The 16177-nt window shown below is 44.4% G+C and overlaps 1 protein-coding gene across 1 annotated transcript in view; it reads right to left on the bottom strand.

The window, feature by feature from the left end:
• Positions 1–16177, bottom strand: part of LOC144493881 (NACHT, LRR and PYD domains-containing protein 3-like) — a 65940-nt gene that overhangs the window by 20960 nt on the left and 28803 nt on the right. The window contains 3 exon segments of the mRNA XM_078213462.1: positions 2098–2268; positions 5827–5997; positions 15133–15303. Coding sequence (XP_078069588.1) covers positions 2098–2268; positions 5827–5997; positions 15133–15303 — 513 coding nt within the window.

Here is a 16177-nt window from a genome sequence, read left to right as displayed (position 1 = left end):
TGGGAATAATGGTGTTGAAGGCTGAGCTGTAGTCAATAAATAGGAGTCGGACATAGGTGTCCTTGTTATCTAGGTTTTCCAGGGTTGAATGCAGGGCCAGGGAAATGGCTTCTGCTTGTGGCGGTAGGAAAACTGTAGTGGATCCAGGTAGTCTGGGAGGCTGGAGTTGATTCGTGCCATGACTAATCTTTCGAAGCACTTCGTAATAATGGATGTCAGAGACACCAGCCGATAGTCATTGAGGCACGCTGCTTGGTTTTTCCTTAGGTGCTGGGATGATGGTCATCTTCTTGAAGCAGATAGGGACCTCAGATTGTTGTAAAGAGAGGTTGAAGATGTCTGTGAATACCCCCGCCAGCTGATCTGCGCAGGGTCTGAGTGCACGTCCAGGTACCCCATCCAGGCAGTCACTTTCCGTGAGTTGACCTTCAAGGAAGCTGCTCTGACATCTGCAATAGTGACCCCAGATACAGGTTCATCCAGGGCTTCCAGGGTGGAGGGCATGCTCTCACTGACCTCTTGCTCATAACGGGCGTAGAATGCATTGAGCTCATCAGGGAGGGGTGCGTTGGAGCTGGCAATTTTACATGCCTTCATCTTGTAGCCTCTTATGTCTTGCAGACCTTGCCATAGTCGGCAAGGTCTGATCCATCTCCTCAAGTCTTCTTGAATTCAATGTGCTTTTAACCTTCTCAATCAATTTCCCATGTGGGACTTGTCAAAAGCTTTGCTAAAATCCATATAAACTACATCAACTGTACTTCCCTCATCTGCACACTTGATCACATTTTTGAAAAATTCTAACGAATTTGTTCGGCATGACCTCTCTCTGACAAAGCCATGCTGATCTCCCTAATTAACCCATGCCTTTTGAAGCGGATATTAATTCTCTCCATCAGAATTTTCTCCAATAGTTTCCCTATCACTGATGCGAGATTCACCAGTCTGTAATTTCCTGGCTCATCACCACTACTTTCCTTGAAAAGAGGAACCACATTAGCTGCCCTCCAGTCCTCTGGCACTTCCCCTGGGGCCAGATAGAAATTAAAAATGTGTCAGAGCCCCTGTAATTTCCTGCCTCACCTCCCACAGCAGCCTGGGATGCAATTCATCCGGGCCAGGGGCCTTGTCCATTTTTAAGCCCGTCCGCCTCCAATATGTCCCCATTTTCTATGTCAAACTGTCCAAGTTCCTCACAATCCTCTTCCTGAATTCCATACCTATATTCTCCTTTTCTTGAGTGAAGACCGAAGATTGTTGTTTTTGGGGCGGCACAGTGGTTAACACTGCTTCCTCATAGCGCCAGGGACCTGGGTTCAATTCCGGCCTCGAGTCACTGTCTGTGCAGAGTTTGCACGTTCTCCCTGTGTCTGCATGGGTTTCCTCCAAGAACTCCAGTTTCTTCTCAGTCCAAAGATGTGCGGGTTAGGTTGATTGGCCATGCTAAATTACCCTAGTATCAGGAGATTATCAGGATAAATATGGGGTTACAGGGATAGGGCCTGGGTGGGATTGTGGTCGGTGCAGACTCGATGGGTCGAATGGCCTCCTTCTGCACTGTAGGGATTCTATGGTTCTATGTAATTATAGACGTACTCATTTAACACCCTTCCAATATCCTGCGGCTTCACACACAGATTGCCCTCTTGGTCCCTACTCTTTCCCTGGTTAACCTCTTCCCTTTAATAGATTTAGAAAATATCTTGGGATTCTCGCGAATCCTGTTCGTGAATGTACTGCCATCTTTTATTAACAGAGTGACTCCACCACAATTTGCTAGCGGCCTGTCCTCCAGTTAATGTCATCTATTTACTTTTCTACTTATTGCAAATTATGAGCTGCTGTGTCCAGGGGTGAGTCATGCCCCTCTGGGGAGGAGGAGAGGACCTCTGAGGGAGCACCATCACATTGTTCCCCCACACACTTGACACAAAAATTTGTGGTACAGGCCTCCTATTGCCTAAGGATCAGGGAGAGAAACAACAGGAGTTAAGAGTAAATGCAGTTTTCTTTATTAATAACTGGCACCATTAGCCGTGAATATATTGTTAAATATTCAGTTATTAAAAACACAATCTCTCTCAGTCTGGTACTTACTGCAGTTTCTGTATTTTACACTCTGGATTACTCAGAGGCACAGAAAGTAGTTTCACCCCTGAATATCCCAACAAATTACAGCCCAGATTCAGATCTATCAGCGACCGATTTGTACTGAGAACAGAGGCAAGGTCCTTGGCACAAGAATCTGTGAGAGCGTTACCATTCAGCCTGGAAATCAGACAGAGAAACATAACAGGAATCTGGGTAAATACCAAGTGAAGTTAAGAATACCATTATTTACAATAATATAAGGTGGGGCATTTAAGAAACACAACTTGACTTAATACAGAAGGCAAAATACTATTGATGCTGTAAACATAAATAAAATATGCTGGGAACTCTTAGGTGGTTAGGTAGTATCTGTGAAGAGAGGAACAGTTAGTTTAAGTTTAATTAGCCTTTATTAGAACTGTGAAATAGCAGTAAACTAAATTGTTTTCAGTGACAGGGAAATGGGGTTGGGTGGGTGACAAGGAGAGGACAAAAGGGAAGTGCCGGAGTGATTAAATGACAGTAAGGATGATGGTGAAAAAGAAAAGCACAGGATCCCCATGTCCTTACCCTGACTCACGAGGGAGGGACACGGGACGGTCAGCGGCTCAGGAACAGAGTTTGTGGTGAGGTTGATGATGTGAGAAAATAATTTTTCACGCTGCCATCAGTTGGGTATGGAATGCACGGCCTGGATGTGTGGGGGAGGCAGGTTCAAGAGGGTATTAGATGAATATTTGAATATAAACAGTGTGCAAGGATATGAGGAAAAGGCAGGAGAGTGGCTCTAAGTCATAATGCTCATTTGGAGAGCTGGTGCAGACACAATGGGTCAAACAGCCTCCTTGTGCACGGGAACAATATTATGAAGGTAATGGCTGGAAATGTACTGATATTTCGACTGGAAGCTGGTGATGTTGCAGTGAAATAGGATTTGGTAATTTAGCCATAGCCCACAAAGGAGCATTGGTATCCCATTCCCATACAGAGACACAATTTGTTATATGTAGCTTGAGGAACGCAACTTTGTCAACATGGACAGTGGACAGTAACTCTATGAACTCCCATAGCCGGGAGGGGGATCAAACCCGCGACAGTAGCATCATTCTATATCATATTCCAGACACCGAACCAAGGGAACTAATCAACTCCATACTATTGCCAGAACCGGCATATTAAAATCGGACAGGCGAGGGGAAACGGTATACTCAGGCAGAACCATAGAGCAGAAGGAGGCCGTTTAGTCCAAGGTATCTGCACTGACTCTCCGAATGAGCAATTCCACATTCCAATGTGTCATTCCCCCACCTTTTCCCCATAACTCTGCACAATTTTCCTTTTCAGATAACAGTCCAATTCCCTTTGGAAAGCTGCAATTGAAGAGTGTCCACCACACTTGTGGACAGTGCATTCCAGACCTTAGCCACTCGCTGCAGGGGAAGCCCCAGTTTATGCAATGTTGGCACCATATTTAACAGCAGCCAGCAGCACTTTCAAAGCAGCTCTGGAGGGACTAGTAAGGGAGCCCTGGTTACTGAACAAAGGACTGAAATGGCAAGAGGCTGATTAAACTTTCAATTCAATGCCACCTCCATGGATGTGCTCCCTTAGGCTGCTCAGGTTCAGGACGAGTTCCTGTTTCCAAAGGACTGGAGGAGGAGATCTGCCCATCAATCCAAACAAGTCTGGATGGAGATTGCCAAAGGTCTGAACAGACGTGAGGCACACGATTGCAGTCCCCTTTAAGGGTGGGGGATCCTTTGGAGGATCACGTGATCAGGCTGGATCCTATGCAGAGGCTGAGAGAGAAGAGAGTAGAGGCGAGGGACGAGAAGATAGTAGAGGTGTACAGTAGTTGTCAAAACCTTATCTTGTATATATAACATACCGATAATAAATCATTCATCGTTGAAACCACAACAAGTCACCTTCGGCTACACTCAAACCTGATGTGTCCTGACAAGGTGAGTGATGCAGTTTATATCAGTCAATGTGAGGCATACGGGGTCAAATGGGAATGAAGGTGAAATTGATAAAAAGGCCATTCTCAACCAGACACTGGCAATGCAGACACCTTCTGACTGTCAGAGCCATGTCTGCCTCTTCGTGGAGAGTCTCAATCAGTCAGAGGTGATTCCTATGCTGCCAAGATGCAGTGTTCACATGCAGGAGATATCCCTGTGAAGGCATGATGGACAGTCAGACTGACACCAGCCTAGGCCAGTGTGGTTCTTTGATGGGTGAGTAAGAATGTAAATTTGTGCTTGCAGAAGAGTGCGCACATAGTCAGGGAATGAACTAAACACGGTGGCAGCGTCCAGATCTTGCCGTCCTTCTGCCGATAGAAGATGAAACGCTGGAGCTGGGTGATCTAGAGGTCAGGCAGGAAATCGCTGGTGGTGAAATAAGTTGTGGAGCTGAGAGTGAGTGGTTAAATGGATGGGCACAGGAGACCCTCTGGTGAGCACAAAACAGAGCTCGTGTGTCCATCAATCACTGGACACATGGAGCAGTCTGAATGACATGTTGGAATGTACATTTCCCTCTCTCTCTCTCACAAATCAAGTGCTGTGTGAATGGGTGACAGCTGTACCCATGCGAGGAGGTGAAGGGGTCCTCAGAGGGTGCACCATCACGTTACTTCTCCCAGCATAAAAATCCGTGGAATGACATCCCATTGCCTTGGGATCAGAGAGAGAAAACACAGGAGTCAGTGAAAATGCAGTTTTTGGTCCATAACGTCCATTCCCTGGGACGACATAGGGTTTTGCAGCACAGGAAGAGACACTTTGACCCATCATGCCTGTGTCGGCCAGCAAAAACGTATCTATTGTAATCCATTTTCCAGCACTTGGTCCGTGTCCTTGTATGCTCTGGCGTTTCAAGTGTCATCTAAATGCTTCTTAAATGTTTCGAGTTCCTGCCTCTACTATCCTTTCAGTGAGTTCCAGATTCCCACCACCCTCTGGGTGAAAAAGTTTCTCCTCAAATCCCCTCCAAATCTCCTGCCCTTGACCTTAAATCTACGCCCCCTGGTTACTGACCCCTTTACTAAGGGGAAATGTTTCTTCCTATTTTCTCTATGTATGTCCCTCATAATTTTGTACATCTCAATCATGTCCCTCTTTAACCTTTCCTGCTCTAGCGAAAACAACCCCAGCCTAACCAGCCTCTCTTCATAGCCGAAACACTCCAACCCAGGCAACATCCTGATGAATCTCCTCTGCAATCTTTCTAGCGTATTCACATTCTTCCAGAACTGCACACAGTACTCTAGCTGGAGCTGCAGCTCCATCGTAATCGCTCTGCTCTGATATTCTCTGTCTCGGCTAATAAAGGCAAGTATCCCATATGCCTTCTTAACCCCACTTTCTTGCCTGGCCCAAGTCGGGGGGGGGGGGGGGGTTTGCATTTGAGGATAGATAGCTTCGAGTGGAGTGACAATCTGACTCTGCTTGTCACCCCACACAAGTTACAGCTCTATCCCGGACACTGATAATAATCATAGAATCCCTACAGTGCAGAAGGAGGCCATTCGGCCCATCAAGCCTGCACCGACAACAATCCCACCCAGGCCCTATCCCTGTAACCCCACGTATTTACCATGTGAATCCCCCAACACTAAGGGACAATTTAGCATGGAACAATGGACAGTGTTTATTCATTATTCTCATAACAGTGCCCACAGTATATTGGAAGATATCCAGACACAATCTTACACAGACTGGTATTTACCTCAGTTTCTGTATTTTACAGTCTGGATTCATCAGAGCCGTAGACAGTAGTTTCACTCCTGAATCGCCCAGTTTATTGTTACCCAGGTCCAGGTCCATCAGTGATCGGTTTGTATTGAGAGCAGTGGAGAGATCCTCAGCACAAGAATCTGTGAGAGCGTCATCGTCCAGCCTGGGGAATCAGAAAGAGAAAGAAAACAGGAATCAACGCACGCACACACACACATACATCTATGTGAATAAGCATCAAAGTGAAATTGTAGAAACGTCATCCCCAGCCAGACATTAGCAATGCCCAGATAGCAGCATTGACTGTCAGAAACACTTCAGCCTCTCTGTGAAGGGTTCCTGTCAGTCAGAGACAACTCCTGCACTGCTGAGACTGAGGGACCACAAACAGGAGACATCCTGATGGTCAGTCAGGCTGGCCGAACCAGAGGGTGAGTAACAATGGAAATTTATGTGCTTGTAGAAGAGAGCACACAATGTCAGGGAATAAGCGAGGAGTGGCAGTGTCCAGATCGAGCCATTCTTATGCAATTGAAGATGAAGTGCTGGAGCTGGGAGACTTGGCGGCGAGGTGGACAATCGCTCATGCTGAGATGGGTTCGGGATCAGAGCGAGACTAAGTGAGAGAATGGGCACAGGAGAGACTTTGGCAAGTCCAAAACCTGGCACTTGGGTGTTCATCATTGGTCACATGGAGCTCCAGATTCGGGCAGTCTGAAGGACATGTTGGAATGTGCATTACCCTCAAACATTCTTCACTCTCTCAAATCAAGGGCTGCTTTGAATGAGGGACAGTCGTCCACCTCAGCAGAGGAGCAGGGGGTCCTCAGAGGGTGCACTGTCATATTATTCCCTGTAACCTCCACCGCAGCAGATACTGTCTCACACGATTAGCAAAGGGGTCACAATCTGGCAAGCACAGGACAGCACAGACAAACCTGAGCTGCTGATGGAGGCAGTGATAGCCGAGTTCACTCTCTCGAGAGGACAGAGCATTGCTAGCTTCAGGAAGATGACGCACCATCGGAGACTTTAACAATGTGGCAGATACTGGAGCTGCAACGTAAGGTGTATGAACATCTGGTGGAGTTTACAAAGGCTCTGTGTATTCATCCACAAAGGATGGAGGAGTCAATCCAGGCCAGCAGTGTTACCATGTCTCAGGTATGAGCACAAATCACACCTTTGGGTATCACAGGGTTAGACATTGTTTTTACAGGTCACCTGGTTATGTATGTGTTTTCAATAAATTCTGAGATGGTGTACAACAAAAAGAAGATTATTCCATTGATCCAATCAAGACAGAATGGAGATTGCGGAGGAGATGAGCAGGTGTGAGACAGGTGGTTGCAGTGTGGAAGAAGGAGTAATGTCTTGATGCGTTCTAACAAATCCAGGGCCAGATGGCATCCATCCTAGACTTCTCAGGGAGGCGAGGGATGCAATTGCTGGGCCTCTAACAGAAATCTTTGTCTCTTCACTGGACACAGGTGAGGTCCCAGAGGATTGGAGGATAGCAAATGTGGTCCCGTTATTTAAGAAGGGTAGCAAGGATAACCCGGGTAATTATAGGCCGGTGAGCTTGACGTCCGTGGTAGGGAAGTTGTTGGAGAAGATTCTTAGAGATAGGATATATGCGCATTTAGAACTGAATAATCTCATCAGCGATAGACAGCATGGTTTTGTATGAGGGAGGTCATGCCTCACAAATTTGGTTGAGTTTTTTGAGGAGGTGACAAAAACGATTGACGAGGGAAGGGCCGTGGATGTCGTCTATATGGATTTTAGTAAAGCGTTTGACAAGGTCCCTCATGGAAGGCTGGTGCAAAAGGTTAAATCTCAAGGGATAAAAGGTGAGCTTGCTCGATAGGTGGAGAACCGGCTTAGCCATAGAAGACAGAGGGTAACAGTGGAGGGGTCTTTTTCCGGTTGGAGGTCTGTGACTAGTGTTCCGCAGGGCTCTGTACTGGGGGCTCTGTACTGGGACCTCTGCTGTTTGTGATATATATAAGTGATTTGGAGGAAGATGTAACTGGTGTGATCAGTAAGTTTGCGGATGACACGAAGATCGGTGGAGTTGCGGATAGTGATGAACATTGTCAGAGAATACAGCAGGATATAAATAGGCTGGAACATTAGGCGGAGAAATGGCAGATGGAATTTAATCCAGATAAATGCGAAGTGATGCATGTCGGTAGATCTAATGTAAGGGGGAGCTATACAATAAATGGCAGAACCATCAGAAGTATAGACACACAGAGGAACCTGGGTGTACAAGTCCACAGATCCTTAAAGGTGACAGCACAGGTGGAGAGGGTGGTGAAGAAGGCATATGGCATGCTTGCCTTTATTGGACGGGGCATAGAATATAAAAGTTTGCATATGATGTTGCAGCTGTATAGAACGATGGTACGGCCACATTTGGAATACTGTGTCCAGTTCTGGTCGCCACACTACCAGAAGGACGTGGAGGCTTTGGAGAGAGTACAGAGAAGGTTTACCAGGATGTTGCCTGGTATGGAGGGTCTTAGCTATGAGGAGAGATTGGGTAAACTGGGGTTGTTCTCCCTGGAAAGACGGAGGATGAGGGGCGACCTAATAGAGGTGTATAAAATTATGAAGGGTACAGATAGAGTGAACAGTGGGAAGCATTTTCCCAGGTCAGAGGTGACGAACACAAGGGGTCACGGGTTCAAGGTGAGGGGGGCAAGGTTCAACACAGATGTTAGGGGGACGTATTTTACACAGGGTGGTGGGGACCTGGAATGCACTGCCAAGCAAGGTGATTGAGGCGGACACGCAGGGATCGTTTAAGACTTATCTAGATAACCACATGAACAGACTGGGAATAGAGGGATACAAAGGAATGGTCTAGTGGGCACATGAGCGGCGCAGGCTTGGAGGGCCGATGGGCCTGTTCCTGTGCTGTATTGTTCTTTGTTCATGCAACACAGCCTGACATGTGAAAAAGGATGAAAGTGAAATTGTGGAAAGAACATCTCTACCCAGACACTGGCAATGCAAAGGCAGCAGCATTGACTGTCAGAGACATGTCAGTTAGGCTGATACCAGCATAAGCTGGCACAGGTTTGACCAACCTTTTCATGTGCGAAGGAGGGGGGCACTTTCCAATATTTTTCTCAAGGGGCTGATGAGCAAATTTCAGAATGATAAAGTTTGACACAGCATGAATTTCAATCAAAAACAAAACTAAGATAAGAAAAGAAGCAAGTTGATGAGCAGAAATAGAGTATTAAATAGAGTATTATAATTTAATCCTCATAAATCGCAAATTGCTTCTTTCCCACATTTGCTGCAGATTGACTCAAAAACCTATCAGCAGCAAACATGGGAAACGAACAGCATGTAATTGGAGGAGCAGCTCCATGCAGATTCTTCAGGGGCTTTGAGGGTCACATTTTTGCGTGACCCTTGGCCCACACATTGGACAACCCTGGACTAGAGCATGTGTTTGATGGGTGAGTAACAATTGAAATGTGTGTGTTTGGAAAGTGAGCAAACAGCATCAGGGAATGCGTGACGAAAAGTGGAGACGTCCAGATCTTGTCATCCTTACCCCAATGGAGGATGAAGTGCTGGATCAGGAAGGCCTGGGGGCAGAATGGACAATCATTGCTGGTGAGATGGAGCTGAGAGAGTGGCCATTCCAGGAATCAGTCGAATAAATCTTCTCTCAACTAGTTTTAATGCAATTATATCTTTTCTTAGGGGACAGGGCGGCACGGTGGTTAGCACTGCTGCCTCACAGCGCCAGGGACCCGGGTTCGATTCCCGGCTTGGGTCACTGTCTGTACGAAATCTGCACGTTCTCCCCATGTCTGTGCGGGTTTCATCCGGGTGCTCCAGTTTCCTCCCATAGTCTGAAAAACGTGCTGGTTAGGTGAGTTGGCCAATCTAAACTCTCCCTCAGTGTCCCCGAACAAGTGCTGGAGTGTGGCGACTAGGGAATTTTTACAGTAACTTCATTGCAGTGTTAATGTAAACCTACTTGTGACTTAAGTAAGGAGCCCAGAACTATAATAATCCCCCCCAGATGCGGTCTAACTGAGGTTGTTATAAAATTGTAATAAAACCCCCATATTTTTACATTCCATTCCCCTTGCAATAAGAATGTTCAGAAATAGGAGCAGGAGTCAGTCATTTAGCCCTCGAGCTGCTCTGCAAATCAATGAAATTGTGGCTAATCTTCTACTTGAACACCACTTCCTGCGTTATCCCCGCATCCCGTGATGTTTTTAATATGGAGAAATCTATCAACTGGTCTTGTACAAACTCAATGACGGCTCCTCCACTGCTCTCTGGGGAATTCCAAAGATTCACCAGCTTTCTAATGAAAAGAAATACTCCTTATTTCTGTCCTAAATAACTGACCCTTAGTCTGGGACTGTGTCCCAGGATTTAGACCCTCGAGCCAGGGAAACAACCTTCCCTGCATCTGGCCTGTTGAGCTCTCTAAGAATTTCGTGTGTTTGAATGAGATCACCTATCATTATTCTAAACACCTGATAATAATGGCCCAGTTTATTTAATTTTTCCTCGTGGGACAATTAATCTGTCCCAGGAATTAATTTAGTAAATTTTTGTTACACTCCTTCGATGGCAAGTAGATCTTTCCTTTGGACTGGAGACCAAAACTACACACAATACTCCAGGTGTGGTCTCACCAATGCTGTATTTAATTGCAGTCAGGCATCTTGGCTTCTGAACTCAAATCCTCTTTTAATAAAGGCCAACGTACCATTTACCTTAAGTGCTTGCATGTTAGCTTTTTGCGTCTCGTGAACAAGGACATCAAAGTAACTTTGAAGTTCAATGCTTCCCAATCTCTCACAATTTCTGTTTTTACTACAAAATTGGATAACCTCACATTTTTCCACATTGTGGTCCACCTGCAACGTTTGGCCTTCACCTCTCCAACTCCCCCTGAAAAATCTTTGCATCTTCCTCACAACTCTCACTTCCACCTAGGTTTCTGTCATCTGCAAATTTGGAAATATTACATTTGATCCCCGCATCCAAATTTTTGATATAGATTGTGAATAGTTAGGACCTAAACACTCATCCCTACCGTACTCCACTAGTCAGAGACTGGCAATCCAAAAATAACCCATTTATTCTGACTGTTTTCTGTCCGTTAACCAGTTCTCAATTCATGCCATCATATTCATCCAATCCCATGTGCTTCAATTTTCTTTAATAAACTATCACTTGTGACCTTATCAAATGGTTAATGAAAATTTAAAAATACCACATTCACCACTTCCCCCCTCATCTATTCTGCTAGTTACATCCTCAAAAACATTCAACAGGTTTCCTCAACATGATTTCCCTGTCATGAATCCATGTTGACCCCTTCGGATCTAACCATTATTTTCTCAGTGTTTTGTTCACATGTTCTTGATTATAGATTACAGGATTTTCTGTACCACTAAAGTCAGATTAACAGGTTTGCAGATCCCCGTTTTCTTTCTCCCTCCTTTCCTAAATAGTGGGGTTACATTTGTCACCTTCTAATCTGCAGGAGCTATTCCAGAGGGGACCAAATCCCTCTATTCCCATCCTATTCATGTATTTGTCAAGACACCCCTTAAAAGTCACTATCGTATCCACTTCCACTACCTCCCCAGGGACCCACTACTCTCTGTGTAAAAAATCTGCTTCGTGCATCTCCTTTAAACCTTGTCCCTCGCACCTTAAACCTGTGCCCCCTAGCAATTGACTCTTCCACCCTGGGAAAAAGCTTCTGACTATCCACTCTGTCCATGCCTCTCATAGAAGTTGAAAGATGACCAATACATCTACTATTGCTGCAGACTTGTTTTTCAATGCTCTAGGATAAAAATAATCAGGTCCAGGGGATTTATCTATTCTCAAGTCCCATTAATTTCCCGAGTACTATTTTTTTACTACTATTACTATCTAGCCTTTCCTCATTTACACCAATCCCTTGAATCTCCAATATTTCTGTGAGGTGCTTAGTATTTACCTCGGTCAAGGCAGACACAAAGTATTTGTTTAATTTCTTTGCTATTTCATTATTCCCTTTTATAAATTTTCCTGACTTCACTTGTAATGATCCCACATTTGTTTGTGCTAATCTTTTGTTTTTACATAGATATAGAAGCTTTGAGTTCTCATATTTTCTTGTTTTCTCTAATTTTATTTCTTTCTTGAACTTTCTCTTGATCCTCCTTTGCAGAATTCACAGGTCTATCATTTTAACACATCTTCCTTTAATCTAATATAATCCGTGATGTCTTTCATTAGCCATGGTTGGAACACTCCTCTTGCTGTTTTTTCCCCACAGTAAAGGAAAACATGTTTTGTTGGAAACACTACACATTTTAAAGTCTTGAATGGGAGTTGGGGGTAAATGCGAACTCAGGAGCTTCTGTTTGCTAGACAGACTCATTAACTAGTTAAGCTGTAGCAATGCTAACGTACCATTGTGCTTCCAATCACTTGTTGCATGCATATCAACTTTTAGTGATTTGGCTTACCAGGACACCCAGATTACTTTACACCAGAGAGTCTGCAGTCTCTCTCCATTCAAATAATATATTGTTTTTCTATTCTTCCTGTCAAAGTGGACATGTTCACATTTTTGCATATTAAACTCCATCGGTCAAACCTTTTCCCATTAACTTAAATAATCTACAAAGGAATTTGGAAAACTTAGGTCCTTTGACAATTTATTTTCCTACTTTCGTGCTATCAGTAAATCAAGGTATTCTACACTTAGCTCCTTCATCCAATACATTGTACAGATAGTAAATAGTTGGGGTCCCAGCACTCCACTAGTACCAGCTTACCAATCTGAAAATGACCCATTTACCTCAACTCTCTACATGTTTTTAATTTGCAGTGAAATTGCTGGCGTAGTGGTATCGTCTGTCACTGGACCAGTAACCCCGAGACCACGGGTAACGCCTTGGTGACCCAGGTTTGAAACCCATCAAGGCAGATGATAAAATTTCAATTCAATGAAAATCTCGAGTCAAAAGTCAAATTTCAGTCAAGAACCCACTTGGTTTACTAATGTCCTTTAGGAAAAGCAATCTGCATCATGAACCACAATGTGGTGGACTCTTAAAATGCGCTCTGAAATGACCTAGCAAGTCATTCAGTTCAATTAAACAGGTGCAGCTAGAGACACCACATCCAATGAATAATTTTTAAAAATCCTCTTATCAGTTGTGTATAGTAACCATTTACATGGCACCTTATGGAATGTCCTTTGGAAACCCAAGTACATAACATCCAGAAGTTCTCCTTGCTTCTTATTCTTATTATATATAATAGGTCCATTCAAAAGTCTGATGGCAGCAAGTAAGAAGCTGGTCTTGAGTCTACAATCCTGCATCCCAAGAATCAGTCTGGTGAACCTTCACTGCACTCTCTGTATGGCAAATATTTCCTTTCTTGGATAAGGAGACCAAAACTGCACACAATATTCAGCTATAGTCTCACCAAGATCCTGTGCATCTGTAAGGCGTCTTTGCTCCTGTACTTAAGTCCTCTTGCAATAAAAGCCAACAAACAATTTGCCTTGTTGATTCCAGAAAGTGGCAACACAGGTGGATAAGGTGGTCAAGTAGGCATACAGCATGCTTGCTTTCATTGGCCGGGCATAGAGTATAAAAGTTGGCAACAAAAACAAAATGCTGGAGAAATTCAGCAGGTCTGACAGCATCTGTAGAGAGAGAGAATACAGCCAACGTTTCGACTCCGGATGACCCTTTGTCAGGGCTGAAAGCAAGGAAAATCAGATGAGATTTATACTGTGAGGGTGGTTGGGAGGGGTGCTGTAATTGGACAAAGGACATGTAAATGGTGGCGATGAAGGCTTAGAAAGGTACTGAAAGCTTCCATTAAGTGATCAGAATGTGTGAGTGGCTGAACAGAGGTACAGATTGTCAAGGGACTACCTGAGGAATGTTGCAGCTGCCCTGAAGGGGGGTGGGGCGTGGTGGTTGGAGACAAGAAAGAGAACAACATTTGAGAAGTGGAGAAAATGAAGTGAGAATGAAAAGTGATAAAAATGGATGGCTGAGATGAAAAAGAAATGAAATGAAATAAATGGAATTGGGGTGAAAGTGGAGGGGAGAGTTCATGCTCTGAAGTTGCAGAACGGAAGGCTGTAAAGTGTCCAGTCAGACGATGAGGCGCTGTTCCTCCAGTTTGTGTTGGGGTTCGCGAGAACATTGCAAAAGGCCAAGGACGGACATGTGTACAGGAGATCAGGATGGTGCGTTGAAGTGACAAACGACAGGAAGGTCTGGGTCCTGCTTGCAGATGGACTGAAGGTGTTCAACAAAGCGATCACCTAGTCTGCAGTTAGTCTCTCAAATGTAGGGTAGACCGCACAGAGCAGCAAATGCAATAGACCAGATTGAAGGAGGTGCACGTGAAGCGCTGCTTCACCTAAAAGGGGTGTTTAGGATCTGGGATGGTGAGCAGGGAGGTGTTAAAGGGGCAGGTGTTGTACCTTCTGTGATCACATGGGAAGGTGCCATGGGCAGGGAGTGAGGTGTTGGGAGCCTTTTTTCCACTTCACATTAGCCAACTCTGTCCTCATAGCCTTAAATTGGCTTCATTTCAGTTTAAAGCACTAAAAATTGTTTTGAATACGTTTGATAAACTCACTGGCCATCCAACCTTTGACAATCTGATTCATCCAATCGAAATGAAGATTAAAATATCTGTGATTACTGCAGTACTTTTTAATCAAGCCCCCATTATTTTTCCCTGTATTCTCTGTCCAAAATTGTGACTAGTACTAGAACCAATAAACAACTCCACACGTGATCTCTTAGCTTTGCTAATTCCTATCTCTACCCAAACTGATTCTATATCTTTCTTGGTCATTTGAACTAATATCACCTATCATTACTGTACTAATGTCATCTGTTATTAACTGAGCGATTCCACCACCATTTCCTCGTGGCCTGTCCTCCATTTACTGTCATCTACTTACTTTTCTCTTTACTGCAAATTATGAGCTGCTGTGTCCAGGCGAGAGTCATGTCCTCCTGAGGAGGAGGAGGGGACCTCCAAAGGTACACCATCATAGTGTTCCCCCACACCCTCGAAACAAAGATTTGTTGGCATTGCCTCCTATTGCCTAAGGATCAGCGAGAGTAAGTGCAATTTTCCTTATAAATAACTGACACCATTAGTAATGGAGAGCATTTTTTATGCTAATACTCGTACTCAAAATATATTGTTGAATATTCAGGTATTATAAAAACACAATCTCACACAGTCTGATACTTACTGCAGTTTCTGTATTTTACAGTCTGGATTCCTCAGAGCCATAGACAGTAGTTTCACTCCTGAATCACCCAGTTTATTATCACCCAGATTCAGGTCTATCAGTGACCGGTTTGTATCGAGAGCAGAGGCGAGGTCCTCGGCACAAGATTCTGTGAGATTGTTCTTATACAGACTGGAAATCAGAGAAAAGTAACAGGAATCCGGGTAAATAATTAGTGTTTTTAAGAATATCATGATTAACAATAATAATGTACAGCGTGGGACATTTAAGAAACACAACTTCAGTTCACACAGAAGACAAATGATATTGATGCTGTTTATCAAATATAAATAAAATATGCTGGGAACTCTCAGCACGACAGGCTGTGTCTGTGAAGAGAGAAACAGAGTTAGTTTCAGTTCGATTAGCTATGATTAGAACTTGGAAATAGCAGGAATTTTAATTGTTTTAAGTGACAGAGAAATGGGGATGGCGGGTGACAAGGAGAGAACAAAAAAATGGAAGTGCCGGAGTGATTAAATGACAAAAAGAATGAGGGCGAAAGAGAAAAGTACAGGATCACCATGTCCTTACCCAGAGTCATTAGGGACGGTCAGTGGCTCAGGAATGGAGTTTGTGGGAGGGTTGAAGTTGATGCGAGAGAAACCTTTTTCACACCGTCAGTGTTTGGGGGCTGGAATATACAGCCTGGAAGGTGGTGGAGGCATTACAGAGGGCATTTAATGGTTGCTTCAATGGAAACAATGTGCAGGGGTACAGGAAAAAGAAAGGCGAATGGCACTAAGTCATAATGCTTGTTTGGAGAGCCAGTGCAGACACAATGGGCCAAATGGCCTCCTTGTTCACCGTAACAATTCTGTGATGATAATGTCTGGGAATTTGATGATATTTTGACTGAAAGCTGCTGATGTTGCAATGTGGACAGGGTTAGGCAATTCAGCCATAGTCCACAAAGGACCATTGGCATCTCTCTCCAATAGAGAGAGACAATTTGTTATCTGTAGCTTGAGCAACACAACTTCGTAAACATGGGAATGGGAGGAGA

The sequence above is a fragment of the Mustelus asterias genome, chromosome 5 (genome assembly GCF_964213995.1).
Source record: "Mustelus asterias chromosome 5, sMusAst1.hap1.1, whole genome shotgun sequence".
In the NCBI taxonomy this organism is placed as follows: domain Eukaryota; kingdom Metazoa; phylum Chordata; class Chondrichthyes; order Carcharhiniformes; family Triakidae; genus Mustelus; species Mustelus asterias.
This window is presented reverse-complemented; position numbering and strand designations above follow the sequence as displayed.